Source organism: Lepidochelys olivacea (assembly GCF_965140295.1).
Source record: "Lepidochelys olivacea isolate rLepOli2 genome assembly, chromosome: 2".
In the NCBI taxonomy this organism is placed as follows: Eukaryota; Metazoa; Chordata; order Testudines; family Cheloniidae; genus Lepidochelys; species Lepidochelys olivacea.
The window spans coordinates 64,479,155-64,503,400 of NC_140412.1; the positions used below are offsets into that span (position 1 = coordinate 64,479,155).

Genomic DNA, 24,246 nt, shown 5'->3' on the forward strand with positions numbered 1-24,246 from the left:
GAAATGGCCCACCTTGATCATCACTACAAAAGGTTTTCTCCTCCCCCGGCTGGTAATAGCTCATCTTAAGTGATCACTCTCCTTACAGTGTGTATGATAACACCCATTTTTTCATGTTCTGTGTGCACATAAATTTCCTCACTGTATTTTCCACTGAATGCACCCGATGAAGTGAGCTGTAGCTCACGAAAGCTTATGCTCAAATAAATTGGTTAGTCTATAAGGTGCCAATAGTACTCCTTTTCTTTTTTCAAATGCCATAGTGAAGACTGGGGCAATATAAGTACAGCTAGATAAGATTAGGTAATGTTCAGCTGGACCTTCCCATCTATTTGGAGCTGTGAAGCCTGAATATAGAATTTGGATTTGTGGTCTTATGGGAAATATTAGCAACTTCTTTGAGTTTACCAATATGGTGAGTTTTTAAACCCCTTTTGCAAGTAGTGTCTTGTTGGAAGGAACCAGAAGCCTTTATATTCTTAGAAGGTTTGAAGAATGTCTGCAAGCTACCTCTCCTGGAGAGTCGAATTCCGGAGAGAAAATTTCTGGTTGAAGACAATGACACCAGTGGCTACATCTCTTGGTGTAGAACTTGTTTCCACTCATTCATTGCAAGTGACAAAAGCTAGACAACTACTTATGTTCCACCCAGCGTCTGCTCTTAATACAGGTGGAACTATGAGAAAAAGAGGATGCAGCAGGGAGCAGAAAATGCCAAAGAAAAAACAGTTGCATGCTGTATGTGCGTGTTTTTAAGAGAGTTGTTCATATGATTGAGGTTAACTTCCGTACTTGTGTTTTTCTCCTGTAAGACACACTTTATTTAAGCCTTCTTTACTTAAAGTGCAGCCATCTTCTGACCATAACCACAGGTTGTAACATCACTGAGGAAATGATAGTCTCTCTTTCAGATTTAAGTATCTGGGCTAGAAATGTCGAATTCTGATGTGCTACATTTCAGGTCAAATATCCTGCATCTGGGAATTTTATGGACCTGTCTACATATAGCACTGACGCATGGCTAGAAAGGGTTAAGCATCCTGCAAAATAACCCTCAAAAGACATGTGGGGAGACAATATTTGTCTTTTTGTGTATTTACATATATATGAGCAATGTAATCAACAGTTTCTGTCTATGCTTTATTCTGATATCATTTAAATTAATTGTACTGTGAATGGTGGAGGAACAAACAAATGGCCTTATGTTAATTTGTACAGCTAAGTATCCATGATGGAACACCTTCAAAGTTATCCTAATTACCTTTTGTTCCCCGAGGAAATCCCAGCTTGTCAAAGACAGGCATGAAATTGTACAAAAGATTCTTGGGCCTTGATTCTGTCATCTCAGATCTGCTTAGACTTCATCAGGGGAAGTTTGAGTTGCAAGACTGAGGTCCCAGTTATGCTGGTATGCCCTGAATATGAGAATTGGGGAATGTCTACACTACCCACATTACAGTGTGGCCGCAGCAGTGCTATGACGTGGGCAGTGTAGACATGCTTTATCTCCAGGGGAGAGCTCTCCTGGAGATAAAAAAAAACACGCCCAGAAGGAGCGATGATAGCTTTTGGGTAAGATCTGAAACATTCATTAACCTGGGCGATAATGTGTCCAATCCTTGGGATTGGTAGAACCTGTTCTTTTATGTGATGAAATAAGATTTACAGAAATTTATCATAATATTTGATGTAGGTACCTGGATGGAGGCCTGAGGCTGGATCACTTTAAGGGAACTGTGTTGTTTGGACTTCTGAGTAACCAGTAAGGTAATAAAGAAGATGTTTTATGCTGGCTTGGTGAATCTAAGTATTGAAATAGCCACCAACTTTATGGGGATTGTCTGCCCCATTCTTTGCAGTTCACCCTAATTGAGTGACCATAGCTGGCTCCCCACCGAGACCCCAGTCACAAGCACCTACAACAACTGTGTCCCAACACTGACTGCAGGTCTGGGCACTACATTAATATAAGTAACCAGCTGTGTTCCTGGCTTACCTATTAGGGTTCCAACTTCCTGCAAACTCTTGTAACATTCCCAGTGAAACACAAGAAAAAATTTAACTTCACCCAGAGGACTCCTCAAGCAACTGCTCAGCTGTTGCTTCTCCTCCAGAAAGGCAGTCCAGGCTGTAAAGGAAAATGCCAATGCTAGGAATTCTTGATAGAGCGGGTGACCACTTACTTTAATAGCTGGAAAAGGGAAAACAGCAACAAGACTATATCCTTTGGAGAAACTGCAGGCAAGCAATCCCCAAGAAATTCCTTTTATTGAACCGAACACTGGAAGTGGAGTCTTTTAGTTTGGGAACTAAAAAGCCCCTTTCTCCTCCACAGCCTCAACAAATTTGGTGTTTATGCAGTATTTTCTGACGAAGTACTGAAACAATTTCAGTTTACAGATGCTCCCTGGGTTACGCAAGACCCAGCTTATGCAAATTCACACTTACGGAACTTTTTCCGTAAGCCACAAATAAGATTTTCAAGTTGTGGAGATATTTGCGTAACGTACAGGTATACGTTTCAGACTTGCACAAAATTCGAGTTACACAAGGCTTTCCGGAATGGAACAATTGCATAAGTCGGGGGGTGTCTGTACTACCACCCTGTTTTGTTAATATTCTATAATCACTTGGATCCAATATCAGGGTTTTCTACTGCACACTGGTAATGAAATTAGTATTCCCCCCAAAAGTTACTTTAAAAAGCTCAGATTTTACACTGTGCAGCAAGGAAGAGCAATTGAAGATTACAGGGTAAAAGCCACTATCAGATGTTAGAAAACAAAAGATACATGATGGACTATCTGATTTAGGGTTAGGAAGATAAAACTTGAGAGACATGATCTTAAGAGTACTTAGAAACATTGCTCAGAAAATATATTCATTTTAACAGTTGTGCCTTTTTATGCAAAGATTATTTCTGTTTTACTATCTATGTATTTGCTGATAAGTATTTACATGGCCACTACAGAAAATACATGACAACTCTTCTCAAATGGTGCAATTAAATTTTTTGAAATTTGTCCTCGTCTCAAAAATTGCCAGTTTTAGAAACATCTTTACCACTTTCAGTCGGAAGTCTGTCCCCAAGTGTTCTATTTTCTGAATTGTTTGTATAAATGCACAAGATTTTATACAATATTGAACAGTACAAATAAATAATTAAAAAGGCCTCAGATGATTTCACATTACTGCTGACAGATCGCATATGAGAAAGATAATTTTTACAAAATTTTACATATGTACAATAATTATTGTACATATGTAAAATTTAAAAGCAAAATCTGTTTCCACCTTTAATGTTTGCTACCTTGCCCATAATGGAGTAATGTCAAATAATGCTAAAATGTAATACATCGAAAGGGGATTTATTCAAATTAATTTAGAGATGGCAAATAATCACTTAAAAACTTTACTAAACATAGGTATTTCAAAAGATTACTTTCATCCTGGTCAGATAAAACTGCGTGCACTTCAATAGAGATACTGCCATATTTTAATAGAACAAAGTCAAGTCCTATTTGAAATTAATTATTGATCATCCCAAATTGTTAGATTAAACTTTTAAAACCAATTATTCTAAAATAAGTTAGTTGGAACAGTCAGTTATAAAGGTAATTAAATCCATAAATAATTTGCTCTGTTCAGATAATTGACTAAGGAAATTTGTTATTACATATGCACAATAAAATCCTAATTGAACTTCAAGAAATTGCAACTGACTACTGCTATTTAATGTATTTAATATTTTATTAACAGCAAAAAACAGCTTTTTTATGAACAGTACACACACTGTTAAAAAGAAACAAAGCAATTATCACAGCTGTTATAGAAAACAAGCATGTACTTAACCCATATAACATCCAGAATGTGTAGTTCTTACTGAATACACCAATTTAGGTATGATGAAAATAAAAATCTAGCCTGGCACTAGAAAGAAAAGGATTATCCAATTATCTATAAACAGCACACAGTTTCAGAGATATAAATTACTGCATTTCTGAAACGGTTCTCCAATTAAAAAAGAAATGGACTGTATCATATATTTATAATTGAAAGATGAAAACAAAAAATAAAAGTTACGCCATAGAAAGAAAAAAATAATCTACCAATTTTAAGGCAAAATTCTATTTGCCCAGTTAAGTTAATGATCAAGAGTTTGGATCTTTTGGTAGCCAGTGTTATATTTTCATTAGACTTCCTACTATGTTTTAAATATACATTAAATCCATTTTAGCAATACTTCAAATGCATGTACGATGAAGAATTAGTGGGATAGTTATGCAGTTCTAAACTTGTTTCTAAATTGTCAGATGTCTCCAACACTTTTGAGAGGACTGTGAAAATGAATGCAAAATATTACACACTTTTTATAAAAGCACCATGACAAATATTTAGTTCTTTGTTAGTTTTCTCTCAGTTAGCCTGTCACAGAAATACCATTGAGAAAATGCAACTAAATTATTTACCATACTAGAATTACATATGCCAGTATTTGAGCCATATGGATACTATATATTTCCTATTAAAGCCAACAACTTGGAAAATGTTAATTACACGAAATATATGCATAATCACACAACTGAATCCAGTCTATATTAAACTGTAGAACTTTGTGGTTTGGATTTTAAGTTGAGAGAGTACATAACATCACCGTACTGACAATCCAAGGTTCTTCCACTACATTTTATGGTTTTCTTTCTGTAATTAGTGAAAAAAACAACACCATAACTAAGACCCATGGACTAAGGTCAGAAGGGACTACCATGATCATCTAGTTCAGGGGTAGTAAATAGGCAGACCGCAGACCAAATCCAGACCGCCAGATGCTTTTGAAAGGACCCCTAAATCTTTGTACTTACTTATTATTGTTATTTTTATTATTTTCTCTGGGGTCTGAACCTTCACAAAAAATAACTGACTACCCCGATCTAGTCTGACCTCCCGCACATTGCAGATCACAGAACCTCACCTATCCATGCCTGTAATAGATGCCTAACCTCTGAGTTACTGAAGTTCTCAAATCATGGTTTCAAGACTTCAAATTACAGAGAATCCACCATTTACACTAGTTTAAACCTGCAAGTGACCTGTGCCACGTGCTGTAGAGGAATACGAAAACCCCACAGGGTCTCTGCCAATCTGACCTGGGGGCAAATTCCTTCCCGACCCCAAATATGGTGATCAGTTAGACCCTGAGCATGTGGGCAAGACCCACCAACCACACAGCTGGGAAAGAATTCCTGAAGTAACTCCGGGCCCTCTTCACCTTTTTAATTTCCTCAGTTCTTAAAGCACTGGTTTTTGAATTACTAGCTCCTTTGATAAATGCGCCCACAAAGTAGTAACTCTCAAAATTATCAGTTTAAGCAAATACAATAAGGGCATGTCTACACTTGCCATTTAAAGTGGAAAAAGTCCCTTTTTTGTGCAAAAACCATGGGAGCGTCTACACTTGCCAATGACTTGTTGCAGTGCAACTCAGAAGTTTCACCTCAAAAAGAAAACCACCTCCACAAGAGGCATACAGCTCTTACCGGTGATGCATTTATGGTGATGTGCAAGTGAAGACATGTTCTTCCTGTTTACACAGTTTTTAGCCTTTGGAGGATATCCCACAGTGCCTAGGTGACCACTCTGGCCAGCAGCTCTGCTGCCAGGTAAACAGACATCCACCCTTCCCCTTTAAAGCCCAGGGAACTCTGAAACTCCCCTTCCTGTTTTCTTGGCAAGTGCTCACTTATCTGGCCAGGTGACAATGCCTGCTTCAGCGAGCAAATGATCCCCTGCCTGGAACAATGCTGAGCTACTGGAGCTTATCAGTGTTTGGGGAGAGGAAGCTGTGCAGGGACCCAGGATCGCCCCCCGCCCCAAGACCCATCATCAAACGGGAGAGCGCTGCACTGTGGGATAGCTGCTCTAGACAGCGAAGTGCTACTAATGTAAACACTTTTTGATCCCTGAGGAATTAAGTACGTACAAACCAGCGCTTCACTTGTGAAACTTAGGGCTTGGCTACACCGAGAAGTTTTCGACAAAACATTTTGTCTTTCACCGGTACTTAAAAAAGCCCTCCTGCAAAAGAAAAGTTTTGTAGACACAAGCGACAGTGTGAACTAGGCTTTGTCAGCAGGTGTGCTCTCCTGCCGACAAAGCTAATGCCGCTTGCGGGGCTGGAAGTATTTTGTCAGTAAAAGTGCTGGCAAAGTATCAACAAAGAGCGTTTACACACACTGACTTTCAGTGACAAGGCTGCATGGTGTAGACAAGCCCTTACAGCGCAAAAACTCTACAAGTGTAGACATACCCTAAATTAAATGTATATTAGGGCACCAAAAGAAAAACAAACCGAATGTGTCAGAAACTTGGTAACCCCCCTCGATAAACAGAACATAAATCTTTCAGAAACTGTAAAAGAATGCCCTAAAGAGATGATAAAGTCTACAGATATATAAATCTGACAAAATTTTCATTGTATTAATCTCAATTGATAATCCATTTAAGTAAATTTCACGGAATTAGTAAAATGTGCATTTCTCCCCCTTTAAATTTAATATACACTAAAAATTAAACATTTAAAGGCTGTCTCACCTTCTCTATCTTCTATCAACCTTTAAACCACCTTCTAGTGACAGCCAACTGCAGAGGCATGCAATATATCTATGTACTGATCTCAAATAAAAATACGCACCTCTGGCCCACCAAAACTGGCAACCCAGAGAGACTCATCCAGCCCACCAGATCATTTTATTTGGCCTGCTTATAGGCAGAGTTGCAGTCCCAGAACCATTTTTTTTTAAGACCGAGGCCAGGTCTAAACTAAAAAGTTAGGTTGACTCAGCTGCATCACTCAGGGGTGTGAAAAATGCACACCTCTGACCAACGTAGTTAAGCTAATCTAACACCCAATGTGGACAGTGACAAGTCAATAGAAGAATTCTTCCATCGACCTCACTATTGCCTCTCAAAAAGGTGGATTACCTATGCCTGTGAGGGAGGTTCTACATAGTATAGCGTTTACACTGAAGCACTATAGCGGTGTTTTAAAGTTTAAAACTTTCATTATGAAAAAATAGTTTGTACTCTTCTTGGTGTAAAATAATAGTTCCAAACATTACATTCATATAAGTCAATACAATTTTGTGTGTCTTTACACTATTACAGTGCCTCTGCAATCACTCAGCTATGGTAAGGAGAACTAGAGTGAAATTAACAAGACAACAGTTGGACTACTGCTATTTCAGAAACATATGGGTAGCACTGGAACTGTCAAGAATCATGCCTATTTCAAGATGAACCTGATGGATAAAGCAGTAGCAAAAGAAACAAACAATGGTACTATTCACCAGAGAGGAAGACAGAACAGAGGTTAGGTAGAAAGCACTGTAGTAGAGGCCCCCTTCTGACAGCAGCTTGGAGGCCACTGAAGAGGGGAAGGTAGAGGTATTAATTTCATATTTAAATGGAAATCCTCCTTCACAGCTACCAGGAAGCCCTTGAAGTGGACAAAAAGATAAGAGTACTAGGCAGCCAGTATGAGGTGATGCATCAAGAACTCCTAGTAGCCAGGGACAGATACAAAAGACTGAGCCCCTTGAGCAAGGTGCAGAGAATACCTTGGTATAAATTCCAGGACCCTCATTTTACCGAGCAGCTCGTGGTGGCAAAAAGAGTTAAGGCTTCAAACCAGAGCAAAGTCCCCAGACTTCACTGATGCAGGCTCTTCACAGTCTTTCCAGATTCTTGCACCTATCCCTGCAATATCTGAGCACATGAGCTAACAGGCTTATAGTAGTATTCTGACTAGTAGATCTGGTAAATTTTTCAAGCCATCAAATGAACCTTCCATAAATCCAACTACTACTCAGCTTTGACAGAGGAAAATAAGTCTAGCACAACTGGACTGCGAGGACCAGCAGTAAATTTAAAAAAAAAACAAAATAAAATAAAAAAAATCAATGCAAGGGAAAGAATCTTTCCTAAAAATGCAAAAACAGAAATACCTAGTAGGGCAAAGGGGGTGGGAGGGAGGAAAGACAGGAAAGACAAAAGCAGGTGAACACCATAAAGCAACTTTAAGAGGAAAATTTATATTTAATATTTTTCAAGTAAATTTTCTGAAATTCTGACACCATGAATAAAAGCACAATTTTTAGAAATTTTCCCCAATGAAATTATATTGCTGCAGGCACATATTTCTTCTACAGACAACACAAGCATTGGCCTGCTATACCCAGGGTTATGAGTTCAGTCCTTGAGGAGGCCATTTGGGATCTGGGGCAAAAATTGGGGATTGGTCCTGCTTTGAGCAGGGGGTTGGACTAGATGACCTCCTGAGGTCCCTTCCAACTCTGGTATTCTATGATAAGTTGATATATTTGAGACAACATTACTATTAAAGAGCCACTATTTCTAACACTGTAAAGGTGATCACTGTGCTGCTTACACATTTTAAAACTTTAAAAACTAAGACAGACAACACAAACTGACCTAAGCACAAATTTTCAGATTAGTATTCTGTTAGAATCTTGATTTAAAAAAAAATAAATCATATTTTACTTGAGAATTATCTGTTACAGAATTCAATACCTTTATTTTCCTTGTAATTCAATGACCTAAATTGATTGTGGCACATCTAATTTCAATAAGGCACTAAAAGTTGTCAAAAAATTGTTAACATTGCACTAAAAATGAGACTCCATTAGGAATGTTATATTACACTGAAAGTTTTTTTCACTTTGTAACGATAAGTAAAACATTTTAAACATCTTCTTACACATAAACTTAGGTTAGGATTGTTCTGTTCATGTTAATCCACAAATAAGTTTGGTTTAGCCACAAGAATTAAAACAATCTAAATAGTAGGAGCCAGTTACATCAACTACCAAAGAACTATAACCAGCTTCGAACAAAGTAGCATTACTTTCTGCTTCAATGTATACTGCACACTGAGTTGTAAGAAATAACTAGCTTAAAAAAAAATCACAAAGAAACTACAGGAAAAATTACTATATGATATTGGATTCTTACCCTACGCATGGCTTCCTCCTCCTCCTGACGCTTTTCATAGTGTGCAAAGTCATCAAAGATTGAGGTGGTATGCTTGAAAGTAGCAATTATTTTAAGCACTTGCTTAGCTTTTTCTAGGGGTACCTCTTGAGTGTCCCTCGAATTGGTAACCGGTTTGTTGTCATTGTTTTCCAAACGAATGTGCCGCAGCTGGTTATTGGGAACGTCTTTGACAAAGATCCACTTAACATCAAACTTCCCCTTCCACTTATCCTGAGACCAGACTCCAGCATATGCATTGTAGTCCACAACAGACTTCATCTCAGCCACTCCACAAAAATGTCCACTGCCATTCACACTGAAGAGTAAATAGAGTGGACCTTTTCCATTCAGGGAACGGTAAGCAGCATCCAAGCGTTTATTACCATGTTCAGTACTACACCAGATAGAGTATTTAATGGAGCGGTGTATATCGTCCTCCGAATAGCTTTTGATTATAAACACACGTCCATTCTTCAGATTCCAATCAAAGTCTTTGGGATTATAGTTGTTTATGGCCTTTAGTTTCTCCAGTACTGGGTGCACCTCTATACCAGGTGAAGAGCTGACAGGTACAACACCTAAGCCAAAGTTTTCGCTGCCAGCTCCTCCATTGTTCTGGCTGAAGCCCACGCCCCTGTTACGAGGAGCTACCCAGCGGTTTTGCAGCTGCTGTTGCTGCTGCAACTGGTGAGGCTGGGCCTGCTGCTGAGGTCCTTGTTGCTGCTGTGGTTGTGGTGGCTGAGACTGCTGTTGAGGCAGTTGGCTTTGCACCAATGGTGGTGGTTGAATTAATGGCTGAGGCTGCTGTATTATAGTCTGAGGAGGCAGTATTGGCTGGGAAGGGGGTGCTTTTACCACCGACCCTTTGTCATCCCAAGTTCCAATGTTCATGTTGTGTTTTATAGGAGGTGGTGGTACAGCAGGGCCCCCAATTCCCACATTACCCTTAGGCTTGAGTTTCGGCTGAGGTTTAGCAGGCTTCCTAGCAATGGCAGCCCATGAGGTTGGTTTAGGTGCTGAACTGCTAACTGGGGGCACACTATTTGCTGCAATGCTGGTCATACCTGTACTGCTCAGAGCTGAACCTACAGTTTTTGTCACAGCAGCTGTCATATCCCCACCAATTTTCAGTCCCGTCATGCCTTGCTCAATGCTGCTAATCCCAGGCACCTTGCTCAGAGTATCATTGCCAAATCCAGCCTGTCCATCTGCTATGGCTCTACCAAGAGAGCTAGGTGGATAGCCATAGCTGCTGCTATAAGCAGAGCTTTGTGTTGATTGTCCCTGAGATCCACTTGTCCCCCATGTAGAGAAATCTGCATTCCCAGGAAAAAAATTAAATCCATGCTGACCAAGGAATGGAGGGGTATTTCCCAAAGCCCCAGGTTGACTAAACACACCATCAGGTATATAGTGATGTTCACCATTGCTCATCTGTCCATAGGTTGTCAAGTATGGCATTGGAGGGTCACCTGCAGTGGACCATGCTGCTTCACTTAGAGAATATGGAAATCCAATGGATGGAGCATAATAACTAGGCATGTATGGGTCTGACATTGGTGGATAGCTGTTACTCTGCAAGAAAATAAAGTAAAATCAGCAGTGGAACTTTCCATCATCAACATAATTCAAGAGAAAATGGCAGGCATCAGACAACAAATGTTGATGCTCTGTTTACAGCATTCCCTTTTACTTTTCCTTTAAGGCTACAGAAATCTCAAAACACATTTTTATCTGAGAATATCGAAGCCCTTGAGCTCCACACGTATCAAGTCTCTTTTTTCAAAGTTGATTTTAGTGTAAATCCACCTTTTCCTCTAGTAAAAAACCGCATACAGTAAAACCTCAGAGTTATGAACACCTCTCAGAAATGGAGGTTGTTCATAACTCTGAACAAATCATAGTTGTTCTTACAAACGTTTACAACTGAACATTGACTTAATATAGCTTTGAAGCTTTAATATACAGAAGAAAAATGCTGCTTTTAATCTTAATTTAAATGAAAAAAGCACAGTTTCCGTACCTTGTCCAATCATTTTTTAAACTTCTCTTTTTTTAGTACTTTACGTTTAACCCAGTACTGTACTGTATTTGCTTTTTTTTTCCCTGTCTCTGTTGCTGCCAGATTGCGTACTTCCATTTCCAAATGAGGTGGTTGACCAGTCGGTTCATAACTCTGATGTTCAAAACTCTGAGGTTCTACTGTACATAATATCAACCAGAGTATTAACTGTCATCCTAAAGGCTACCATGGGTATGTTGATGTTAACCTTTAATTATAAATAGGTATGGAAGGATGAGATTTTTTTATTGGTAAATGTCGGTAAGCACTGATTTCACTGTGTACATACAAGTCAACAAAAAAAATCCTTTTGATAACAGAAATTTACAAATAAGCAAAGGAAAAAAAAATGCTGCTTGAGAACTTAAGAGTTTGATTTAAGGATATTTATATATTTTGACATGTGATGTTGACAGTGTTTGTTTTAATGGTTATTATGTTTTAACCTTTTGAATCTCAACATCTAGTGTCATTAAATAGTATGATCCTACCAGGGTCTGACCCTCCCAATATCCCATATCTAAAAAAAATGCTTAAAAAAAAAAACAAACCACTGGTATCTGTCAATTTGAAAAAAACAAAACTGAATTCTGCCATACCTAGCTATAGACTGATAAAGAACTTTAGAAATGTAGTGCTTAATATATTAAGCAAGATTAAAGATACTCAAGCGTGAAGAAGAATCTATTCAACTAACATGAAGTAGAACTTCAGTAGAGATGGAAATGCTACATGCAATTGCTGAGAGACTATTATAACATAAGTACATACAACTAATGTAACAAGATGTGAGTTCTGCGAATTGTATTTGTTATAAGCAGCTCTTTCTTCAAATACAAACCCATTCTCAATATTATATATTACTTAGATACATGTGAAACCATTTAACATTTTTCCTAAAATCCAACTGGTAGCAAAAGAGATCTCAGAATATTCAGTGTTTTACCAACTAACACTTTAAGTAACACATTTAACAGAAAGCAATAAATTATGACAAGGTGTGAATTCCAACATGAATCCAAATATTGGACATTCCAAGGCCTAGTCATGTGTTGCTGCACTTTAAAAAAAATTAGAAACGCTTAAAATAATTAAGTTTACTGTGTTTTAGAAAATAAGTTTCAAACAAGGGCCTTATCCAATCCTTAGAATTAGAATCATGCTAGCTATAACAGAAACAGAAACAGAAGGGTATTTTCAGTAAACATCTACATTATGTATACCATCTAAATTTAAAAAGTTCAAACCTGAGCATGCCATTATACCACCAAATCAAATTCATTCTTAACAGCAAAGGGACTAAACTAAGGTATTTTTAAAATAAAAAGTAGCTCAAGAAATTAGTAAATAAGACAACATAATTTGTAAATATGACTGCAGTTTTCTTATATTTGTTTCTTGCCGAGGTTCTCATTACTATTAAAATGAAAGTATTTTCAGTGCTTCATGGGAGGACAGCAGGATAAGAGATTATAAAAACTACTCATGTATCTCATAAAAACAGCCCCACAATATTTAAGAGTGGATAACATCAAACATATGATTCAATTCAATTGTCTAGAGAAGTAATGCAGAATTTGCATACTGTGTTCACTCCTAGAGCCCAGGGCTTATGGAATAAAGGTTCTCAGGAAGCAAAGCATTCAGCCCTTTGAAAGGTATAGCTCAAGTCACTTTAAAGATTCCCTGCAGATGACTCAAGTGGCACTGATTGGTTTGCAAAGATGGCACTTCCCATCTTCCTCCCACAGAAGACAGCCCAGTATTATAACATCAAAGCAGATGGGCAGGCAAGGAAAATCCCCAAAGTCATTACAATCACCTTCATTCCCTCCTCTCTTCCAAAAAGAGTATCCTGGAAGTTTCAGGTTTATCTTAATTATTGAATTAAATGTTTCAATAAAAACTGAATTTAGTATTATGAAAGATGGAGGATCCACAGCTTCAGAAAGTGAAGTCATCCATTTACTGGCAGAAAACTTACACAACAGGCAATATTAAACTTCAGGGGAATGGATTATGCTATCAATCATGTATTAACAACTCCCGTTGACTTCTGTGGAAATCATGTGTATACAATTACTACTACATAGGAACCCAGGAACTATTGTCTCAACGATATAGCAGGGGTATACTGAACTCACTTAAAGTTAGAAGGCAAAAAAGTCCTTTGAAAGTATAATTCTGATTCTAGAATGCATACATATAGAACTGATTAAACTTAATTCCATCCTTTACTTGAAGCGTCACAAGAATGTTACTATTAAAAAGAGGACATGTAGACCCATTACATGCTACGCATTAAGTTATATTTCAAATATGCAAGCAGATACATAGTAAACTTTCTTAGTTTGGTGTAAGATAAGGAAATCTTAGCTAGACAATTAAATTCTGAATATACGTCAAAATAGCAACAAATGCTCACCTGATTTGTCTGGCTACTTAGATATGGCTCAAAGTCATCATCATTTACTGCATCCTTTTGATGAATCGAACCGTTTTGTACTGAAACTGAAAAGCGAGCTTGTATTAGGCACTCTTTTAGAATTATTGTGTTGTAATTTTAATTCAAAACAAAAACCAGTTCAGTCTTAACTACTAAATTGTCATATGTACGGTGAACTGCCTATTCTCCTGGGTTCTTCTGAGAAACAGAACATCTTGTATTGATTCAATTACCAGGACTTTGTCACATTTGAGATCTCATAAGTGTTTAAAAGCCAGTACATTATATTTCTCCTTGTGAGAGACCACCATCTAAAGCCTAGGCTATTGAATCAAATGAGGTAACAAATTTTGATGACAGATAAATACATACAGTCTTCACAAAAGCACTGCAAATAAGCTTCGCTTGTAAAATTTCAAGATAATCATTTCATTAAACAACTATATATGTTATAAAGTACTTGTTACAAGTAATCAGGCAGACAGGTTCTCTTCTATTTAATCCTACACTGCATTGTTGCATCAATTTTAATGAGTGCTTAGATGACAGTTGTTGTTAGAAAGTAATCCAATGAAGAAACAACAGTGTTTTACAGCTCAGCTCAAGCTTTACAAATACTTGTTAGAAAAGGAAAACTTATGTTTCATGAATGACAGAGGTCTGATGGTTTACAATTCACTTTTTTCTGTGATAAAGAACCTGCAGACACACTCACTTGGCATAATTTCACAGTGCAGGACTGTGTCAGAGCAAAACCATTTTTCCTGCAGTCATAAGGGGGAAAAAAATCAAACAAATAAATTCAGCATTGTCATCTGCAGAAAACCTGTACAATGAAGAACAAACCAAACTACCGTGTCACAGCTCAGTCTATAACACTACTACATTGCTTAACTGTTGAAATGTCCTGTTTCTCAGAGCTTCCCATTTATACTACTATGGTCATAGTGCTATTTCCACTTTTTTTTTTGTTTTGAGAAATCTGAGTTTATTAATATAGCTATGTTACTTTCACTGCAAGAGGAAATTTGCCATACCAAGTTTGTATAACAGTTTTAAAAACTATGTTTACTGAGTACTCATTATGCTATACATTATACAAAGGCATAGGAAGGCAAGTTCCATGACCTCAAGAAGTTCACAATCTAAGGGCAAAATCCTGTAGGGAAACACACGACTATTTCGGAGGAATGAATACATTTCCCAGTTCCTCCCAGCCATCAACAGCTTGGAACCAGTGCAAAGTGAGTGGCTCAACAGGCGGAAATTCATGCAAATGAGCTTCTTACCCACCCCCTTTGGCTCCTACTCCTCTATCCCCTGCAACCTTGTAGTAACACTTGCAACGAGAGAGGAGAAAGAAGCAGGAGTTGAGTCCCTGAAGTGATGTTACCCTCCCTCCCCCCACACTTCCTGCTACCAATTGGGATACCTTTCTCCTCTTTCCTCTGGGATACCCTAGAATCAGAAGGGTGAAACACACGACCACAATATCACCAGTCTCTCCCTCACAAATTCCAGATTGTTCTAATTTTTTTAGTATTTTATTTAGAAACAACAAATATTATGAAGTTTCCACCACTTCCAATGGGAGACAAGTCTAGAGCCTAATACTTTCTTTGCTCTTTCTTTTTCAAGCTATCACTTGGGATTTCCATGTGAAAGGTGGGCAGACCTTCCATGACACTCCACAGCTGCATTATATAGCATATCTGCTTGCTTCACAACACCAAAGCACGATATTTACGCACAACACTTCTCCAATGTTATACCCAAGGATAGAGTTACATCCCATTCCCCAGATAGGGTATGGAGGCTACCTAACATATAACACAGTCACTCTCAAGTGGATGGGAACTGGAGCAAGTATCCCTCTTCACGATACCAATACCACTTTCCAAGCAGATTCAAATTGTCTTGACACAGCTTTGGTTGAGCTCCATGCAAACAGAATATGGACCTAAATTAGACAAGCCGGACAATATTACAACAGGTAACTGACCAGTCTCAAAGCTGTGTGGGTGCTTTCCTAAAAGCAATTATTTCTATAATTATCTACCATTGATAGACTTAGTGAAAGAAAGGTGTTTTAAGGTTGTCATGTGGTACACTATGGAAGAGGAAGTTCCAAGCATAAAGAAAGGAATTTTTGTCAAGTTGGAGTCAGAAAGGAGAGCTGTTTTCCATGATTTCCCCCTTTTTGGCAAAAGCTTCTGAAGAGCATATACAGCCACGAAACTAATAAAGCTGAGGATTTACAACCAATGTTTAGTGAAAGCTACGAAGTTTAAGCCTGCAAACTAGTTGGTGCCTGTGCCCAATAATTTTGCAAAGTTTTCATAGTTTTTATGTAAGTAAAGCCCTAAAGAGACTCATCTTGGGGACAAATAACTATACTGTCAGTTGAACTACGATGACTAAGAAGCAGGAGTAATTTAACAATAGCTACGGTTCTGAAAAATATATAGCAAAAACAAACTACTCTAACAGTTCCAAAAGGAACTGACAATTCATATCCTACAACAGGGCTTCAGCAATAACACTGAGCACATCTTCACTAGTTACAAAATAAAAAGTTAACAAGTTTGTCTCTTGTATTTCTTCAACAATCAAGGGAGTCAACATCAAAACCCCTGATGCTATAATGGTTTATAAAGACATATTATGATACAGCAGCCAAATATTTATGACCATTACAAATGGGAGGCGATAAGTGAAGAACAAGTTATCTAATGTAGAAATATTTAAGTTTAAAAATTAACCTTAAGCAAAACAAATATTTAAAAGAATTTTCCCAAAAATAGATGGCTTGAATCATGAGCTAACAAAAAATCTAAAATAGACATACTCCCGATTAAACCAAGTCTGTAGACAATGAGAACATTTCGATAACCTAAAGAGTTCATTCCTTCTTGTGTTCAGCTGACACACAGGGATAGTACTCCACAAGTCTTGCTGATGTCATTTAGAAGGAAGGGTTCATTGCCTGATCCTAGCTAAATGGTATGGAAGGCACAACAATTTTCAGGTACAATCTTTATAAAGAAACAAAGTATACTGAGAAACAAATTCCTCAAAAAACATACTATAAAAATAGTTGGAGAAATTAGATGTGTCACATCTCCAGAACAGAATCCTTCTATTACGTGTAATTCACTTATAACATCTGCATAACATCTGAATGTACAGAAAGGACATTTACTGGTTTCAGAGGTATTAAGGATAAATCAAACCACTGAAAACAGATTTGGCCAATCATTAATTCCTAGCTCAGATTTATTTTTAAAAAGTGGTTGCCTTCTTACTGTTGGTATCGATAATCTAAACCACAATGAGACCAAATAGTTCTGGATTGCCACACTGTCAATTTCCTAGTGATGAAGAATTCCAGCCCTGAAAATGTTTTATTTAGGCTCTTTGCTTTAACTTGAACTGGCTTATTATTAAAAAAAAACACACAACATAATACAGCACCACACATTTAGTCAGTACTTTTCAAACAGAGCCTACTTCACTTTCACCTTGCTTAAAATATTAACTGGTAATTAACCAACAATTCCCAAAAGCGCCATTACCTTAATGTTACCCTGAAAATAAAATTCTGTTGTCTACTTCTGTAAATAATTAGTCAATCTACTGACTAATCAAATTTACAGTATATTCTCTTTACTATCATTTTGCATTGAATGAAAATTTGTAGCAAAATATTCACGTGTCCTTTTTCACAAGTGATGGACAGAAAAATGTAAGAATGAAATTTGCATTTGTGATGAATGGCTAGAAAGGGTTAAACATCCTGCAAAATAAACAACCCTCAAAAGACATGTGGGGAGATAATGTTTGTGTTTTTGTGTATTTACATATGTATGAGTAGGGCTGACAATGTAATCAACCGTCCCTGTCTATGCTGTATTCTGATAATTCAGGTTGCAGAGTGGTAGCCAGAAATCAAAAAGAACATCCTAGCATTAAAATGAATTGTAAACACTCGATATCTCTATATGCATCTCCCTCTGAAAGGTATAGCAAATAATCTGTGAAAGGTGGAGGAACAAGCAAATTGCCTTATGTTAATTCTGTAGCTAAGTACCAGTGATAGACTTCATTCAAAGTCATCCTAATTACTTTTTGTTCCAGGAGGAACTCCCAACTTGTCAAAGAGGACATGCAATTGTATAAAAATTCCTTGGGTCCTGATTTTGTCATCTCAGATCTGCTTAAGCTTCATCAGGGGAAGTCTGAGTCACAAGACTGAGGTCCCTGTTATGCTGGTACGCCCTGAATAGGAGATTTGGACATTGGACTATAACCTTTGAACTGAATTCTAAAGGAACTCTTTGCAACTATAAAGCTCATCATCTCTGCTATGAATCTAAACCTCAATGAAATGAACTCATGTCTGTATGTACATTGATCTTGTACCCATTCTCTCTCGTTTTTTAATAAATTTTAGTTTAGTTAATAAGAATTGGCTGTAGTGTGTATTTGGGTAAGATCTGAAACAGTCATTAAACTGGGAGGTAATGTGTCCAACCCTTTATGTTTGGTAGAACCTTTTCTTTTATATGATGAAATAACACTTTCAGAAATCACCATATTTGACTTAGGCACCTGGACGGAGGCCTGAGGCTGGATCACTTTAAGGGAACTGTGTTGTTCGGACTTCTGAGTAACAGTAAGGTAATGAAGAAGCTGTTTTATGTTGGCTTGGTAAATGTAAGTATTGGAATATCCATGCGCTTTATGGGGATTGTCTGCCCCATTCTTTGCAGTTCACCCTAATTGAGTGACCTCAGCTGGCCCCCAGTCACAGCATTCAAAGAGTGAAGCTGATTTTTCTTGACTAATGTGCAAAATACTCAATAAAACAGCCTATTAAGCTGCCATTCCTATGCTTCATTCTAGCTGGAGACCTCACAGTTAAATTTAACAGTTTGATTTCAGGTAAGAAAACATAATACAGTGGAAGATGATAGGAAAGTACTAACATTTGCATGTCTTGTAATTCTAATACTTCTCAATCTGCATGTTTTGATGTAAGTGTTTTGGGAAAATTAATAATCAAACACTTTCATAAGAAAATGCTCCTTTTTATAGGTCCAAGCCTATTCCAACCAAAAGCTCTCTTAGTAATGTCTAAGAGTTGACAGTTGTAACAGACAAAACCTTCAGAGAAACGTATATTATTCATTCAATTCTTGCAGCAATTCTTGGCTCTTTCACATAAACCCCGAATTATATATTACTACTCTGGATCTCTACTTTTGGTTTCCATAGTGTCTGTGTTCCCTCAATTTATAATTGTCAGTAACATGTCGGAAAAGAAGTCTCACAAGACCACATAATTTAGTTACTTTAACAATATTGTTTAAGGTATTTTACATTTTCAATGTTAACTGCTCTCATACAATATCTTACTACTGTTCCTACTTATCCACTTATACCTTACTGCATACTTCCTTCCCGTCTGCCAAAGATGCCACCCACAACTACCCTTTTTTCCCCCCATTTTCTTCCATGTATGGAAACATATATATTCCCCAAACTAGTCTGTCAGCTCACTACTCTATCCTGCTTCAAAGACCACTTCAAACAGGAACCCTATCATGACCCCTGCAGATTACCAACTGTTAATGTATAGCCAAGTAGGGACTACCAAAGTAAAGTCTCTGAATGACTCAAAACCATCTAATTGTGTATATTAACTAGTCTATGTAACCAAGTACTCCTATCACTGTTCCCTTCATCATGTCATATCTTGTCTTATTAAACTGAGCTATTTAGGGCAGGGATTGTCTTTTACTATACGTTTGCACAGTGCCTAGTGCCGTAGGTCGGTAATACAAATAAACCATTTTCACTAGCATCTAGTTATACACAGTTAACAAAGTATTTAAACAGGATGCAATCTAAAATAGTCTAGATCCAGTAGTTTAGGCCCAACATTCATGTTTTGGAAAAAGAATCCAGATAAAGCTCTTAAGTAAAACCTAAGACTATGCAGTGTTCATAATGCACCTATCACAAAATTATGCTAGTGCACATAAATCAAAGTAAGGCTTTGATTTAATTTGATTTAATTTGATTGAAAAGGCTATTTTCATCATTAAATAATTACATGCAATCCATGCATCAAAATGTTTAAATTCTAATTCAAGTACAGACAATACAGATAAAGCAAAATACTGGATGAAAATCAAATTGGTGCAGATCTCTGTGAGATCACCTTTAAATAGCTTAGAAACAGTGTAGTTTAAGGAAAAAGTTGAAGGTAGAGACCTCTAGGCATAAAAGAACAAGAGGCAGTGCCATGCACAAGGGTAACAGGAAGACAAGAGTAGAAAAGGAAAAAAGCAGGTGGTTAAAAGCCAGGCTTGAAAAGAGTGCAATGAGTGTCAAAAGAATAAGACATGAGAGAACAGAAATGGAGGAAGGAATGGAGTTGTGCAGGGCTTTGACAGCCAAGGAGAGAGTATTTAGGAGGTAAAGTTCATTCAGTGTTTCACCACAAAGACTGAGGTTACCATGGAACACTTTGAGAGGTCAAAGTTGGGAAGGTAGATTTGGGAGGCACCTATAAGGAGCTGTGTTGATGAAACTGCAGGTAAGGTTAATATTGGCTGGGGACAGAGCCGATATGTAAGACAAGACTGAGAACAAAATCCTAAAACAGTGACAAGTTTACTGCTTGATTAATTAAATGCAGTGAATAAGAAATTCAGGTAGTACACAAATGATACAAATGGTGAAACCTTTCTGTTGGATGATTTTTAGTAATAAATATGGCAATAAATACAGCATTTTAAAAAATGATTATGAATTTGATGGTATCGTTTTCAAGCAAACACTTTACAAAGAATATAATGTTCATAGTTAAATGACAGAATATTTTACTGCTATAAAAAATTTGAGTATCATCCATCAGAGATGTTTCTTACACTATGCATGAAGATATCACTGAGAATGCAGATTTGATCTACCACAGATTGCATTCTGTGTGTGTGTTATTAATGTAATACAACTGCTGATTTCCCAGGAAAAACAAACAAACATGAGAAAACTGGAGAGGAGATGGGAGTGGGGGGGAGGGTGTCACAGAATAAAATCTGATTACTGTATTAAACAAAAGATTATAAATTGCAGGACCGAGAGAAGTTTCAGATAATAAAATATGATCTGAAAACTCACAATCATTTAGGCACAGGCTTTTCCAGGTACTTTTAGCAGGAGGAGTGTTAAGGAAAGTGAGTAGAGTTTTTGTGGGGGAAGGATAAGCTAAGAGAGTATGGAATTTAAAGAGCATAAGTAAGTTGCTAACAGATAGAGGGAAGAAGTGAAGACAGAATCTGGATAACTGCTAGAAGGAATACTCTGTACTGGATTCTGAAATGAACAAGATACCAGTGAAGATTTCTCAGAATAGAAGTGGTGATGTGTTCTGTTCATGAGTAGGAGTAAGAAACTAAATGAACACACATGATCATTGTTCTTTAGATCAAATGACCCTCATTAGACATTAATAAGTAACAATGAATAGGGTTGGTGTAAATGCCTACGGTATACTCAAGGACATCATTCCAACATTTTCACTGAAAGACAGCTAAATGAAAAGAACTACATCTTATCCCTTGATTACTCATGACTATTACTTTGATAAGCATATTCAAGCATTTTTACTGTGATGTATCATGTTAAAAATACTGGAAAAATACGCTCAGCACACCACTTCTAGTCATGCTGGTGTGATAAATCAGGGTGGCATGGTATTTACCAGAGGTGGTTTTTACTGTCCCAGGAAAAGCTAGTTAGTGCCAGTATAAGGTATTATCTATTTTTAAAACTGCTTCTTTAATAGGCACCACAATATACTTAGTTTTAGTTACATTTTCAAACTGTGATTACATAAAGCAGTAGATTTGGAGATTAATTTAGAGTCATACAAATAAAAAGTCAAACTGCAGTAAGCATAATACTAATATATGCCAGTATAACTGTGAACATTAGAATGTCTGATTTGGTATTTTCTCAAGCAAGTCATTACTCACATTTCAGTTTTCAATATTACATAAACAAAAGTCCAAAACATTTGATTATATGAAAAACGACAATACTGCAGTGTGAAGCATTAAGCAATCAGAAGCATGCAGAGTTTCAGACTAGCAGTCCAGATCCATTTGGCCATGCAACATTCTGTAGCACAGGACCAACTTTGATGTAGTGGACAGACCAAACCTATCCCTCAGTTTTGAATGGATGTATCTAAAGTTTGAAAAAATTCATTCTCCACTTGCTGGCCACTGAAGCAATTATTTTTCCCAATTTCCTGTCTAAACCAGGGTTAAGCTGGTATTTACCAACATCCTGTCGTAAATTAGTTTTTCCAAGGAAATTGCCAACCTTGGATAAGATGTATTTTTAGAATATCTTGTAGTTACATTAACTTTATATAATTGGTTGAGGACATCTTTTCCCATATATTACAGGATCAGGGCCTCAGACATTATAAATAAAGGAATCATCTTACCTTTATTTCCCTGTCCTTTAGGTCTCTGTATATAAAAAGGTAAAAAAAAAAAAAAAAAAAATGGGAAAAATATTAATAGGGAAATTAGCAAAAACTAAAATCCTTGAATTTTCCATTCATGATGGTTTATGTTTGCTGATTTTATCATTTAAAGTAAGTCAACTTAAATTACACCCAAAACTTAAAATACGGTAAAAACAGATTTTAATAAAATCTAAAACAAGTAGAAATGTCTCCACGTCCAAGCAGCTCTAGTGAAAACCAGTTATTTTTAATCAAAAACACTCCTTTGCAGTGTTTGAAACCTAACAGCTGCAACACTGAATCTGCAAGGTAAATTGTTTCTGTTTTTTTAGATTGTCCAAGGTGAGTGAAAACCATTAAATAAAAGTAAAATAAAATGTTAAGAACATCTTTCCTTTTAGTAGGCTACGGCTATTGCAAATACAGAAACTTGTTTACAGCATGTGACCTTTTAAACTGACAGATGGGCACAACTGTTATGGAAGAATGGACCAAAATGTACGTGTACCTCATGAGACACTTTTTATATGTGACCCACAAAAAGAATGGGATGAAAGAAAAAGAAGGCACTTGCAAATACGAATGAAGAGCATAGAAAATACACTGCTAAGAAGCAGTATGGCAGCCCACACAGGTAGAGGAATTATGGAGCACGTACAGTATACAGTACAGATGCTAAGAGGCACAGACAGGATTTGAGAGGGGAGAGGAGGCGGCAGGGGCAGAACATTTTGGGGAGTGGCAGAGGCCCAAGAAGGAGGCAAAGGCCTAGAGGGAATAGGGGGTCAAGAGGTAAGGATGTAACAGAGGCCAGGTGAATAGGCAGAGAAGGGGACAACTGAGGCCCAGGGCAGGGAAGAGTGGAAGACAAGGAAGCACAAACCCAGGGAGAGGGGGCGTATGGGGAAGAGGAGGTCATGCAAGAGAGAACTTTGAGAAAGAGGAGAAGTCAGAGGCCCAGAAAGAAAGAATAAAAGAGGACCAAGGACAGGAGAAGGGAAAAGAGGCAGCACCACAGACCCGAAGGGCGTCTTCAGTGAACAAGGGAAGAAAAGGCTCAACTGTGACCCCAAGAAGGGGGTTGCAGAGCCCCAGATCCAAAGAACCGTTGGGGATATTGGGGGCAGACTCCTAAAGAGGACGTGGGCCCAGAGAGAGGGATAAAGGGGAATCAGCGGCCCAGAGGAGGAGGAATGAAGAAGGACGCATCAAAAGACACGATGTTGGGAAGCAGACGCCCTGGGATGGAGGGGGTGGTGGTGCAAGGAGGCTTGGAGCGGGGGAGGGAAACTGGCGCGGCTCAGATGCGGCTATAAATAGGGGGCTGCGGCTGCCTGGATCGAGGTGAGGATCCCACGATGCTGAGCGCGAGGATGAGGCCCGGGAAGCCGCGCTGGCCGCCCGACGGCGGAAAGGGCCCGGCGGGATTCCGACCCGCCTGGCCGCGCAGGCCCTTCCGCCTGGGGCGCCTCCTCCTCCCGCCCTGCGCCCAGGCCGCGGCGGCCCGTACCTGGTCGACGCTAGTGGCTGACATTCTTCACGGGGAGCCGCGATCCCCTCGTTCCGCCTGGGCCTCGAGTGACTCCCGCACACACGGACCGCGCCGCTCTCCCCGCTGCCGCTTGATTGTCGCCGCCGCTGCCGCCCGGGCTCGCCGCCGCCGATCGGGTTCCCGCTGGAAGGAGCCGGCCGGACGCAGCGCTGCTTCCCCACAATGGCGGACAGGCTCCGGCTCCCACTTCCGCTCCCGCCCTGACCTTCCGCTCCGCCGACGTCGCCACTGACCTTTCCCTTCCTCTCTCCGCCTCCATGTCACGTGAGGGTGGAAACGGTCCCGCGCGCGCACCATACCAGGGACTCACAGAGCTGGGGGGGGGGGAATGTAGAGGGAGGGGAAGGAGAAAGTGGCGCCGATAGCGACTGCGCGCTCCAGCTGTCCAGGATGCGCACGCGCGCAAGAAAGGAGGCTGGTGGAGAATCCAGGGAACGCTCAAGTAGGGAGTTGGAGGCGTCTCAATTTACTCCGATGCGCATGCTCGCTGTGAGCTTTAAGGGGCAGCCTCCAGGAGCTCACGGGCTGCGCGTGCGCATATGAGAAGCGTCTCCTCTCAAGGGGTTTGGGCCAGCTGATTCCTGTCA

General features: G+C 38.7%; 1 protein-coding gene across 1 annotated transcript in view; it reads right to left on the bottom strand.

Annotated features, from left to right (window-relative positions):
* YTHDF3 (YTH N6-methyladenosine RNA binding protein F3) overlaps nucleotides 1-23,928 on the bottom strand; it is a 44,420-nt gene extending 20,492 nt beyond the window's left edge. Inside the window, exons 1-4 of the mRNA XM_084621280.1 lie at nucleotides 23,618-23,928; nucleotides 22,084-22,108; nucleotides 13,539-13,624; nucleotides 9,031-10,626 (exon numbers count right to left, since the gene is read on the bottom strand). Coding sequence (XP_084477406.1) covers nucleotides 9,031-10,626; nucleotides 13,539-13,624; nucleotides 22,084-22,108; nucleotides 23,618-23,641 — 1,731 coding nt within the window. The 5' untranslated portion in view covers nucleotides 23,642-23,928. The remainder of the gene's footprint in view (nucleotides 1-9,030; nucleotides 10,627-13,538; nucleotides 13,625-22,083; nucleotides 22,109-23,617) is intronic.
* Nucleotides 23,929-24,246: the final 318 nt, after the last annotated feature.